Source organism: Budorcas taxicolor, chromosome 22, assembly GCF_023091745.1.
Source record: "Budorcas taxicolor isolate Tak-1 chromosome 22, Takin1.1, whole genome shotgun sequence".
Taxonomy (NCBI): Eukaryota; Metazoa; Chordata; class Mammalia; order Artiodactyla; family Bovidae; genus Budorcas; species Budorcas taxicolor.
The window spans coordinates 49,930,093-49,943,377 of record NC_068931.1 but is presented as its reverse complement, the minus strand read 5'-3'; the positions used below and the strand labels follow the sequence as shown (position 1 = coordinate 49,943,377).

Genomic DNA, 13,285 nt, shown 5'->3' with positions numbered 1-13,285 from the left:
GAAGTAGATAATCATCCCTAGCCAGATTTTTTATATTTTGGAAAGAAATATCAATTTACTTAAAATTATGAGCAATATTAAAAATAAGCTCCAATACTTTGGCCACTTGATGTGAAGAGCTGACTCAATGGAAAAGACCCTGATGCTGGGAAAGATTGAGGGCAGAAGGAGAAGGGAGCAGCAGCAGATGAGATGGTTAGATAGCATCACCGACTCAATGGACATGAATTTGAGCAAACTCCAGACAATAATGAAGGATGGAGAAGCCTGGTGTGCTGCAGTCCATGGGGTCGCAAAGAGTCAGATGCGATTTAACGACTGAACAACAAAATTGAACTATCATTAGTAATCATCAGAAATCTGGGACTTAGAGTTTATTTCCAAAGTTTTTAAAGGTGGATTTGCATTTCTTCAATGTGAGTTATGTTTTATTTCGAATCTCTGCCTTCTGTTGGAGTTACAAACATCTCCTTGCTTTAGCTATCTTTTCCCTGAAGTGCCTGGTACCGTTTTATCTTGCTGTGCCCATGTGGAGATACCAGTGCTATTTCTTGCCTTTTGTCCAAAATGGGTCTGAAAATTCAGAGCATAGCCACAGTCACTTCTCTACTGGGAATGTATGATCTGTATTCCAGGAGAGTACCCAGTTTGCCTGGGCATTTGGTATTAAGAACCATCTATACATGAGAATTCCCTGGCAGTCCAGTAGCTAGAACTTGGTGCTTTTGCTGCTGTGGCCTGGTTTAATCCCTCTTTAGGGAATCAAGATCCCTGGGCCAAAATTTTTTTTAAACTAAAGTTAAAAAAAATAAGATACATTATAACAAACCGTCTATACAAAACCTCACTGCTTGGGCTGTTTAAACTCTTAAAGTCATGTGGTAGAATTTTTCACGTTGAGTCTCTCATCTACAGTTTGCATGAACAGCTTTCCATCCTTGTCCCGTTTTCTGTTTCTTACTGCCCTGTCATTTAATATTGTGTGCTGTCAGGGTAGCAAGATTTTTAGTTACTGTAGTTATTTCCTCCTTACTGACTTGTTTAGTAAAAAAGGAGAAATTTGATATTTACAAGGTGAAATTGTTTTTTGTTCTTATATAGGTCCTGTCCCTGCTATCAGTGGAGCACTGAAGAAAACAGGGCTGAGTCTTAAGGATATGGATTTGGTAGAAGTAAGTGTTCTGTATTTTTCACAACATGGAATAAGCCATCAACTTCTATAGCATAGATGGCTTTAGTTTTATTTTTACAGGTCTTTTTGTTTTAGTACCTTTAAACTTTCCAAATGGTGTGAATCTGAACAAGTATTACTTTCATTGTATGCCTGTGTTGACATATAATCAGGCTCTACCTTATTAAAATGCTTTATTTATATTTGAATAATTCAAAGGGCCTTTCTTCCTCTACTAAAGTGTAATTCTTAGGTACTTTTTATGACCTTGTAAGATTCTGCTATTAATACATTTTAAACTATTAATGTGCCTATTGAACTGAATTGAATGTTTGTTAAGGTGGGTGAGAAATAAATAACTGTAACTTTATTTTATTGATTAAAGTAGAAAAATACAGGTTAAAAAAAATGACCTAATAGAAAAACAATAATCTAATCCCAAATCTAAGTTTCTTACACTTCTGCCAAGTTAACAGCCACCCCCAACCCCAAAACTTAGGTTTGGCTTTTACACCACAGTTGTGGGTTGATTTGGAATGCATCTGTCATAATTTTTGGCATTGGAAACTTAGATTTATTGGGAGAGTGATTTCTTTAATGTTAGATTAGAACAAAAGCATCTTAAATGTTTAGTACAATTAAAAGAAAGGATTAAGAACATGCTTAAAGATGGATTATATACATTTGGCATTTAGGAAGTATTTGAACATTTTAGGTAATTAGGCTGCTTAATTACCATATTTGTGTTAGTAAATAAGTACCACTCAATTTCTGACTTCAGATTTCACACTTAAACCTTGAAAATATTCATCTCTGTAGAGATGTTCATCAGCATTTATAGATGTGTAAACACTCAAGGACATGCCTCTCCATAGATATGTAAACACTCAAGCATATACCTCTCCATATGCTGATGTGATCGTCTTTGAGACATTTGATGATCATGAGATAGTTTTTCCTGGGTTCAAAAGCCTAGTTTCACAACATACTCTAGGTCTCTCAGTACCTCGTGACTATATAAAATGGAAAAATAAATGCTGGATCTAAGGACAAGTAAAGCACTATCTTGGGAGAACACAAAATATAGTAGGAAAGAACACAAGGGTGGATTTTTATCCCAGCCCTGGAAAAGCTGCCTTTTCAAAAATCAGTGTCCTTCTCTATAAAATTCTCCACTGAGATCATATGAAAATAATTCTGTAAACATGAAATAAGGTAATGCTCCTAGCCAGCCTTGTTAAGTGTAATGCAACAATATGATACTTTTTAGTTCAGGCCATGTTTCAACATGGTAACTATTCCTCTCAGGTGTCTGGCTCTGAAAGTTTATTCTTTATTGTGTCAGTTTCTTCTTGGAAGTATGGCTAGTAATATGGGTTAGTAGTAATAATAAGAGCAAGTATTTATTGAATATTTGCTTGTGTCAGATAATACACTAAACACTTAATACCCATGATTTCATTTAATGTTAACAATAACTCTTAAGATGATACAACAGTCACATTTTACCAGTGAAGAAAATTGAGTGTCAAGAGAATTTTAAGAACATGCATACTGCCAAGATTTGAACTATCCATATGGCTCTAGAACCTGTAGGTTTTCTATAGTACCCCATTGCTTCTAGTCCAGGATCCATGTGTAGTATCACTGAGGATTCCTTTAAGGCAGAGGTCCCCAACCTCCAGGATCTGATGTTGAATGATCTGCGGTGGAGCTGATAATAATACTAGAAGTAAAGTGCACAATAAATGGCAATGCACTTGAATTATCCCAAAGCCATCCCCACCCCCACCTCCAGTCCATGAACTGGTCCCTGGTGCCAAAAAGATTGTGGACCGCTGCTCTAAGGGATGTATTAACACTTAAAGTATCGCTTAGTAAATACACCTATTTTCAAACCTGTTATCTTTATGAAGAATGATTGAAGATAAAATAACCTTGCACGGTAATTTAAGTAGGGAAAAAAAACAGGAAAGTTAGCAATCAATAGGACTGGACAATTCTTGGTTAAAAGTAAGTTTGTGAATAAGGATTTTTATTAAGTTGTTTGATTGTTTTAAAGGTGAATGAAGCTTTTGCTCCTCAGTACTTGGCAGTTGAAAAGAGTTTGAATCTTGACCCAAGTAAGACCAATGTGAATGGAGGAGCCATTGCTTTGGGTCACCCATTAGCAGGATCTGGGTCAAGAATTACCGCACACCTGGTTCATGAATTAAGGTACGTGCTAGAAATTGTTGCTTTTCAGATTTGCTATCTTTTGTGTACATGCATGAATTTAGGTTTCCCCAGAACAATCCAACAGGTGCCCATTCTTCCTCATTGCCCCTTGCCCTGCCTTTCTCCCAGTGATTTGAGCACCCCTTTTTCACAGACCTTACTGATGACTCATTTGCTTAGTTGGTGCCTCTACTCTTGTGACACTTGCTCTTCCCTGCATGTGCAATGTAGCCACTTGGCATGTGTTCACAGAGGGCCCAGTGTTCACGTGGCCCCATCCCTGGTGTGGGTGCACAGCAGGGAGTCCACAATGAGGCCCACGTCTCAGGGCGCTTGCATCCTCGTGCTCCTTACAGGAGTAAGACACAATTATTTCAGAAAACAAAGTGCTGATCAAGACGCTGTCGTTTAAGAAACCTAAGCAAACTGACAACTGGGGTCTAAGTTTTTCCTTCACTGTTTCCAGGGTTCCAGCCTTCTGTGCATTTGATACTTTGCAGTTTTAACAGAAGAGCTTCTTCTTCTGTAGTGTGTCTTTTGGACCATTTTGTTCTGTTAGTAGGAAAATTGGAAACAAAACCAAATATGCCAGGCTTAAAAATCATCACTCTGGCTCCCTGTGACATTAGGGTAAATAGGACTCCTGTTTTACTTAATAATTGGGTTGAAATGAGTGATTGATTGCACAAAAAATAATTCCTGGATGGTTTCTCAAGGTCATTCTATCAGGACTGAAGAATTACAGTGGATGGTACTTTAAAGGAGTCTTAATTTTTATGAAAGGGACATGAAATATTTCTAAACTATATGACCTTTCAAACAGACAAACTTCAGTAATTATACTTATTCTAAGGTCTGTAAAAATCTAAAACAGATAAATCAAGGAGGCTGAATATTAATATTTACTCCCCCTTCTTCAACTTCCAGCCCATCCCAGTTACCTCCTGTTTTGTTTGTTTCTAACTCCATCTTCTGTGTTACTATACTTTTTAAAATAAGAATACTCAGCTTTCCAAATCCTTTCTCCTCTTTTCCCCAGTATTGAGGACTGGAGAAAACATTGAGCTGATAAGCTGAACGAGAATGAATATTGCAAATGTGACCATTATAAATTCTATTTAATTGATTATCTAATTCCGTACATTCTTTATTCAAGTAGTTTTCAGCCACTGCTTTCTTTCTCAGGCGTCGGGGTGGAAAATATGCTGTAGGATCAGCCTGCATTGGAGGTGGCCAAGGAATTGCGGTCATCATTGAGAACACAGCCTGAGGAGAGCAGGCAGCCTGCCCTGGTCCATGCTCACATGACTTGACTAGGCCGCAGTAAACCAGGTGACCTTCAGAGCAGATGCAAAGCCAGCCATGCTCTGCACTGAGAGTGACTAGGTTTGGGTAAGGGATGGTGAAGCAAAGACCCATTTATCATAAACAAGAGCCTGTGCCAGAATAAATTCTCTCAAATTTGTACCTAATATGCAGCATTTCTGAACTGAAATCCAACTAGTGTAGGCTTTAAAGGGAATTGTATTCTTGCCAAATAACCATCACTTATGCCTTAAATATGATTGCAGGGAAATTGAATAAATACTGCCTTAACTTCAGCTAATCCTTTCCTGTTATTTCTTGTATTTTTCTAAAGTTTTAATTGAGGTAAAATACATATAACATAAAATTTACCATCTTAATCGTTTTTAAGCATAAACTTCAGTGGCATTAAATACATTCACATTGTTGTGTGGCCATCACTACCATCCATCCATCTCCAGAGCTCTTTTCATCTTGTAGAACTGTACACCCACTAAACTGTACACACATTAAAAACTCTACACCCATTAAACAACAGCTCCCTGTTCTGTCCTGTCTACAGCCCTTGGCAACCACCAAAAAGGCTCTTATGAATTTGACTCCAATAGGTACCTCATATAAGTGGTACTTAGTTGCTCAGTCATGTCCGACTCTTGGTGACCCCATGGACTGTAGCCCACCAGGCTCCTCTGTCCCTGGGGATTCTCCAGGCAAGAACACTGGAGTGGGTTGCCATGCCCTCCTCCAGGGATCTTCCCAACCCAGGGGTTGAGCCCAGGTCTCCCACACTATATGGCAGATTGTTTACTCTCTGAGCCACCAGGGAAACACCATATAAGTGGAATCATACAGAATTTGTCCTTTTCTGCCTGGCTTATTGCACTTAGCATAATGTTCTCAAGAATCATGCATGTTGGAGCTGTCCTAAGATGGCGGAGGAATAGGACGGGGAGATCGCTTTCTCCCTCACAAATTCATCAAAGAACATTTCAATGCTGAGTAAATTCCACAAAACAGCTTCTGAATGCGGGCAGAGGACATCAGGCACCTGGAAAAGCAGATCATCATCTTCAAAAACAGGTAGGAAAAAATATAAAAGATGAAAAAAGAGACAAAAGAGGTAGGGAGGGAGCTCCGTCCTGGGAAGGGAGTCTTAAAAAGAGAAGTTTCCAAAACCAGGAAACACTCTTGCTGCTGAGTCTGTGGCGAGCCTTGGAAGCACAGAGGGCAACATAACAGGGAGGAAAAATAAATAATTAAAACCAACAGATTACGAGCCCAATGGTAACTCCCCCAGCGGAGAAGCAGCGCAGATGCCTGCATCTGCCACTAGCAAGCAGGGGCCTGGGCAGGGAGGTGCGGGCTGCAGTGCTGTTTAAGAATTGGGCCGGAATGCCCCAGGTATAACCAGAGCGAACTAACTTGGGCTAGCAAACCAGACTGTGGGATAGCTACCACGCAAAAAGCTCTAACATAAGACACTGCCAGGACCATGCACAGAACAAAGGACGGAACAGAATTAGCCGGCTGCAGACCATCCCCCCTCCGGTGACAGGCAGCCAGAGCCAGAAGGGCCGGAAGGGGACAATCACAGCCCCAGAGAGACATTAACTACCAAACTGCAAGCAAGCTTCTTTGCTAACTAAGACTTCTTGGGGTTCTGGACAGTCACCATCCGCCTAAGAAGGGGCGCCAGTTGTACACCCAGAAAACTGAGCAGCAGGGACAGGAAAGGCGATAAGTCACAGTGACCACGCTTGCCAAACACCCGAGCTACTCGGACCTGGGAAGGACACAAAACGCAGGCCCAACCGAGTCTGCGCCTCTCAGGACTACCTGAGTGCCTGAGCCTGAGCGGCTTAGACCGAGGAGGTGCACGCAGCCCAGGACTGGCCTCAGATGGTTCCCAGCAGAGCAACCTAGAGCCTGAGTGGTTTGCACCGTGAGCAGGGGCAGGCCCAGCGTTGCTGAGACACTGCGAGCACATGCCAGTGTTTTGTTTACAGCATCCCTCCCTCCCCACAATGCGACTGAACAAGTGAGCCTAAAAAAAAGTGTCCACCACTGCCCCCTTTGTGTCAGGGCGGAAAAAAGACACTGAAGAGACCAGCAAAGAGAAGAAGCTAAAACAGAGGGAACCACCTTGGAAGTGACAGGTGCAATAGATTAAAACCCTGTCGTTAGTACCGACTACATAGGAAGGGGCCTACAGACCTTGAGAAATATAAGCCGGACCAAGGAACTATCAGAAAATGAACTGACCCGACACTGCCCACAACACCAGAGAAAGTCCCAGATATACCTTTACTATTTTTACGATCATTCTTTTGTTTGTTTTTTCTTCTTCTTTTCATAACATTTTTTAATTTTTAAGTCCTCTATTCTCCTTTAATTTTTATTCTTATAACTTACTTTTCAAAAAAAAGACCCTATTTTTAAAGCAAACGCCATATATATTTTTTGTGATTGTTGTTGTCTTTTAATAATTCTTGTGACTTTTTTTTTTTCTTTCTTCTTCTTTTTTTTTAATATTTTTGAAAATCCAACCTCTACTCTAGATTTTTAATCTTTGCTTTTTGGTATTTGTTATCAATTTTGTACCTTTAAAAACCCTATCTTCAGTACCCATTTTTACTTGGGAGTGAGATTACTGGCTTGATCACTCTCTCCTCCTTTGGACTTTCCTTTTTCTCCACCAGGTTGCCTCTGTCTCCTCCCTCCCCCTTCTCTTTTCTACCCAACTCTGTGAATCTCTGTGTGTTCTAGACGGTGGAGAACACTTAGGGAACTGGTTACTGGCTGGATCTGTCTCTCTCCTTTTCATTTCCCTCTTTGATCCTCCTGGCCACCTCTGTCTCCTTCCTCCCTCTCCTCTTCTCTGTATAACTCCATGAACATCTCTGAGTGGTCCAGAAAGTGGAGCACACATAAGGAAGTGATTACTGGCTAGCTTGCTCTCTCCTCTTTTGATCCCACCTCATCTCATTCCAGTCACCTCTAACTCCCCCCCACCCCCGCCCCCCTTTCTCTTCTCCATGTAACTCAGTGAACCTCTCTGGGTGTCCCTCAATGTGGAGAAACTTTTCATCTTTAACCTAGATGTTTTCTCATCAGTGCTGTATAGATGGAGAAGTCTTGAGGCTACTGTAAAAATAAAAACGAAAACCAGAAGTAGGAGGCTTAAGTCCAAATCCTGAGAACATCAGAGAACTCCTGACTCCAGGGAACATTAATTGATAAGAGCTCATCAGACGCCTCCATACCTACACCGAAACCAAGCACCACCCAAGGGCCAACAAGTTCCAGAGCAAGACATACCACGAAAATTCTCCAGCAACACAGGAACACACCCCTGAGCTTCAATATACAGGCAGCTCAAAGTTACTCCAAAATCATCTCATAACTCATTACTGGACACTTCATTGCACTCCAGAGAGAAGAAATCCAGCTCCAGCCATCAGAATTCCAACACAAGCTTCCTTAACCAAGAAACCTTGACAAGCCACTGATACAACCCCATCCACAGCGAGGAAAGTCCATAATAAAGAGAACTCCACAAACTGCTAGAATACAGAAAGGCCACCCCAAATGCAGCAATATAGCCAAGATGAAGAGACAGAGGAATACCTAGCAGGTAAAGGAATAGAAGAAATGCCCACCAAACCAATCAAAAGAGGAAGAGATAGGGAATCTATCTGATAAAGAATTCCGAATAATGATAGTGAAAATGATCCAAAATCTTGAAATCAAAATGGAATCACAGATAAATAGCCTGGAGACAAGGATTGAGAAGATGCAAGAAAGGTTTAACAAGGACCTAAAAGAAATAAAAAAGAGTCAATATATAATGAGTAATGCAATAAATGAGATCAGAAACACTCTGGAAGCAACAAATAGTAGAATAATGGAGGCAGAAGATAGGATTAGTGAAATAGAAGATAGAATGGTAGAAATAAATGAATCAGAGAGGAAAAAAGAAAAACGAATTAAAAGAAATGAGGACAATCTCAGAGACCTCCAGGACAGTGTTAAATGCTCCAACATTCGAATTATAGGAATCCCAGAAGAAGAAGACAGAAAGACCATGAGAAAATCCTTGAGGAGATAATAGTTGAAAACTTCCCTAAAATGGGGAAGGAAATAATCACCCAAGTCCAAGAAACCCAGAGAGTCCCAAACAGGATAAACCCAAGGCAAAACACCCCAAGACACATATTAATCAAATTAACAAAGATCAAACACAACAAATATTAAAAGCAGCAAGGGAAAAACAACAAATAACACACAAGGGGATTCCCATAAGGATAACAGCTGATCTTTCAGTAGAAACTCTTCAGGCCAGGAGGGAATGGCAAGACATACTCAAAGTGATGAGAGAAAATAACCTACAGCCCAGATTACTGTACCCAGCAAGGATCTCATTCAAATACGAAGGAGAAATCAAAAGCTTTACAGATAAGCAAAAGCTGAGAGAATTCAGCACCACCAAACCAGCTCTCCAACAAATGCTAAAGGATATTCTCTAGTCAGGAAACACAAAAAGGGTGTATAAACCCGAACCCAAAACAATAAAGTAAATGGCAACGGGATCATACTTATGAATAATTACCTTAAACGTAAATGGGTTGAATGCCCCAACCAAAAGACAAAGACTGGCTGAATGGATACAAAAACAAGACCCCTATATATGTTGTCTACAAGAGACCCACCTCAAAACAAGGGACACATACAGACTCAAAGTGAAGGGCTGGGAAAAGATATTCCATGCAAATAGAGACCAAAAGAAAGCAGGAGTAGCAATACTCATATCAGATAAAATAGACTTTAAAACAAAGGCTGTGAAAAGAGACAAAGAAGGCCTCTACATAATGATCAAAGAATCAATCCAAGAAGAAGATACAACAATTATAAATATATATGCACCCAACATAGGAGCACTGCAATATGTAAGACAAATGCTAACAAGTATGAAAGGGGAAATTAACAATAACACAATAGTGGGAGACTTTAATACCCACTCACACCTATGGACAGATCAACTAAACAGGAAATTAACAAAGAAACACAAACTTTAAATGATACAATAGACCAGTTAGACCTAATTGATATCTATAGGACATTTCACCCCCAAACCAATGAATTTCACCTTTTTCTTAAGTGCTCACGGAAACTTCTCCAGGATAGATCACATCCTAGGCCATAAATCTAGCCTTGATAAATTTTTAAAAAAATTGAAATCATTCCAAGCATCTTTTCTGACCATAATGCATTAAGATTAGATCTCAATTACAGGAGAAAAACTTAAAAATTCCAACATATGAAAGCTGAACAACACGCTTCTGAATAACCAACAAATCACAGAAGAAATCAAAAAAGAAATCAAAATATGCATAGAAACGAATGAGAATGAAAACACAACAACCCAAAACCTGTGGGACACTATAAAAGCAGTGGACTCCAGGATTTGGTGATGGACAGGGAGGCCTGGCGTGCTGCGATTCATGGGATTGCAAAGAGTAGGACACGACTGAGCGACTGAACTGAACTGAACTGAAGGGGAAAGTTCATAGCAATACAGGTATACCTCAAGAAACAAGAAAAAAGTCAAATAAATAACCTAACTCTACACCTAAAGCAACTAGAAAAGGAAGGAATGGAGAACCCCAGGGTTAGTAGAAGGAAAGAAATCTTAAAAATTAGGGCAGAAATAAATGCAAAAGAAACAAAAGAGACCATAGCAAAAATCGACAAAGCCAAAACCTGGTTCTTTGAAAGGATAAATAAAATTGACAAACCATTAGCCAGACTCATCAAGAAACAAAGGGAGAAAAATCAAATCAATAAAATTAGAAATGAAAATGGAGAGATCACAACAGACAACACAGAAATACAAAGGATCATAAGAGACTACTATCAGCAATTATATGCCAATAAAATGGACAATGTGGAAGAAATGGACAAATTCTTAGAAAAGTACAACTTTCCAAAACTGAACCAGGAAGAAATAGAAAATCTTAACAGACCCATCACAAGCACAGAAACTGAAACTGTAATCAGAAATCTTCCAGCAAACAAAAGCCCAGGTCCAGGTGGCTTCACAGCTGAATTCTACCAAAAATTTAGAGAAGAGCTAACACCTATCCTACTCAAACTCTTCCAGAAAATTGCAGAGGAAGGTAAACTCTCAAACTCATTCTATGAGGCCACCATCACCCTAATCCCAAAACCTGACAAAGATGCCACAAAAAAGAAAACTACAGGCCAATATCACTGATGAACATAGATGCAAAAATCCTTAACAAAATTCTAGCAATCAGAATCCAACAACACATTAAAAAGATCATACACTATGACCAAGTGGGCTTTATCCCAGGGATGCAAGGATTCTTCAATATCCACAAATCAATCAATGTAATTCACCACATTAACAAATTGAAAAATAAAAACCATGTGATTATCTCAATAGATGCAGAGAAAGCCTTTGACAAAATTCAACATCCATTTATGATAAAAACTCTCCAGAAAGCAGGAATAGAAGGAACATACCTCAACGTAATAAAAGCTATATATGACAAACCCACAGCAAACATTATCCTTAATGGTGAAAAATTGAAAGCATTTCTCCTAAAGTCAGGAACAAGACAAGGGTGCCCACTTTCACTGCTACTATTCAACATAGTTCTGGAAGTTTTGGCCACAGCAATCAGAGCAGAAAAAGAAATAAATCCAAACTGGAAAAGAAGAAGTAAAACTCTCACTGTTTGCAGATGACATGATCCTCTGCATAGAAAACCCTAAAGACTCCACCAAAAAATTACTAGAACTAATCAATGAATATAGTAAAGTTGCAGGATATAAAATCAACACACAGAAATCCCTTGCATTCCTATACACTAATAATGAGAAAGTAGAAAAAGAAATTAAGGAAACAATTCCATTCACCATTGGAACGAAAAGAATAAAATACTTAGAAATATACCTACCTAAAGAAACTAAAGACCTATATATAGAAAACTATAAAACACTGATGAAAGAAATCAAAGAGGACACGAATAGATGGAGAAATACACCATGTTCATGGATCAGAAGAATCAATATAGTGAAAATGAGTACACTACCCAAAGCAATCTACAGATTCAATGTGATCCCTCTCAAGCTACCAGTGGTATTTTTCACAGAGCTAGAACAAATAATTTCACAATTTGTATGGAAATACAAAAAACCTAGAATAGCCAACGCAATCTTGAGAAAGAAGAATGGAACTGGAGGAATCAACCTGCCTGATTTCAGGCTCTACTACAAAGCCACAGTCATCAAGACAGTATGGTACTGGCACGATCAATGGAACAAAATAGAAAGCCCAGAGATAAATCCACACAACTATGGACACCTTATCTTCGACAAAGGAGGCAAGAATATACAGTGGATTAAAGAAAATCTCTTTAACAAGTGGTGCTGGGAAAACTGGTCAACCACTTGTAAAAGAATGAAACTAGAACACTTTCTAACACCATACACAAAAACAAACTCAAAATGGATTAAAGATCTAAATGTAAGACCAGAAACTATAAAATTCCTAGAGGAGAACATAGGCAAAACACTCTCCAACATAAATCACAGCAGGATCCTCTATGATCCACCTCCCAGAATACTGGAAATAAAAGCAAAAATAAACAAATGGGATCTAATTAAAATTAAAAGCTTCTGCACAACAAAGGAAACTATAAGCAAGGTGAAAAGACAGCCTTCTGAATGGGAGAAAATAATAGAAAATGAAGCAACTGACAAACAACTAATCTCAAAAATATACAAGCAACTTATGCAGCTCAATTCCAGAAAAATAAATAACCCAATCAAAAAATGGGCCAAAGAACTAAATAGACATTTCTCCAAAGAAGACATACGGATGGCTAACAAACACATGAAAAGATGCTCAACATCACTCATTATCAGAGAAATGCAAATCAAGACCACAATGAGGTACCATTTTACACCAGTCAGAATGGCTGCGATCCAAAAGTCTACAAGCAATAAATGCTGGAGAGGGTGTGGAGAAAAGGGAACCCTCTTACACTGTTGGTGGGAATGCAAACTAGTACAGCCACTATGGAGAACAGTGTGGAGATTCCTTAAAAAACTGCAAATAGGACTGCCTTTTGACCCAGCAATCCCATTGCTGGGCATACACACCGAGGAAACCAGAATTGAAAGAGACACGTGTACCCCCAATGTTCATCGCAGCACTGTTTATAATAGCCAGGACATGGAAGCAACCTAGATGTCCATCAGCAGACGAATGGATAAGAAAGCTGTGGTACATATACACAATGGAGTATTATTACTCAGCCATTAAAAAGAATACATTTGAATCAGTTCTAATGAGGTGGATGAAACTGGAGCCGATTATACGGAGTGAAGTAAGCCAGAAAGAAAAACACCAATACAGTATACTAACACATCTATTTCTGCTTTATTGACTATGCCAAAACCTTTGACTGTGTGGATCACAATAAACTGTGGAAAATTCTGAAAGAGATGGGAAAATCTGACCTGCCTCTTGAGAAATCTGTATGCAGGTCAGGAAGCAACAGA

The 13,285-nt window shown here is 39.2% G+C and overlaps 1 protein-coding gene across 1 annotated transcript in view; it reads left to right on the top strand.

The window, feature by feature from the left end:
* ACAA2 (acetyl-CoA acyltransferase 2) overlaps positions 1–4,989 on the top strand; it is a 32,849-nt gene extending 27,860 nt beyond the window's left edge. The window contains exons 8-10 of the mRNA XM_052660440.1: positions 1,102–1,172; positions 3,234–3,388; positions 4,574–4,989. Coding sequence (XP_052516400.1) covers positions 1,102–1,172; positions 3,234–3,388; positions 4,574–4,658 — 311 coding nt within the window. The 3' untranslated portion in view covers positions 4,659–4,989. The remainder of the gene's footprint in view (positions 1–1,101; positions 1,173–3,233; positions 3,389–4,573) is intronic.
* The last annotated feature ends 8,296 nt before the right edge of the window (positions 4,990–13,285 follow it).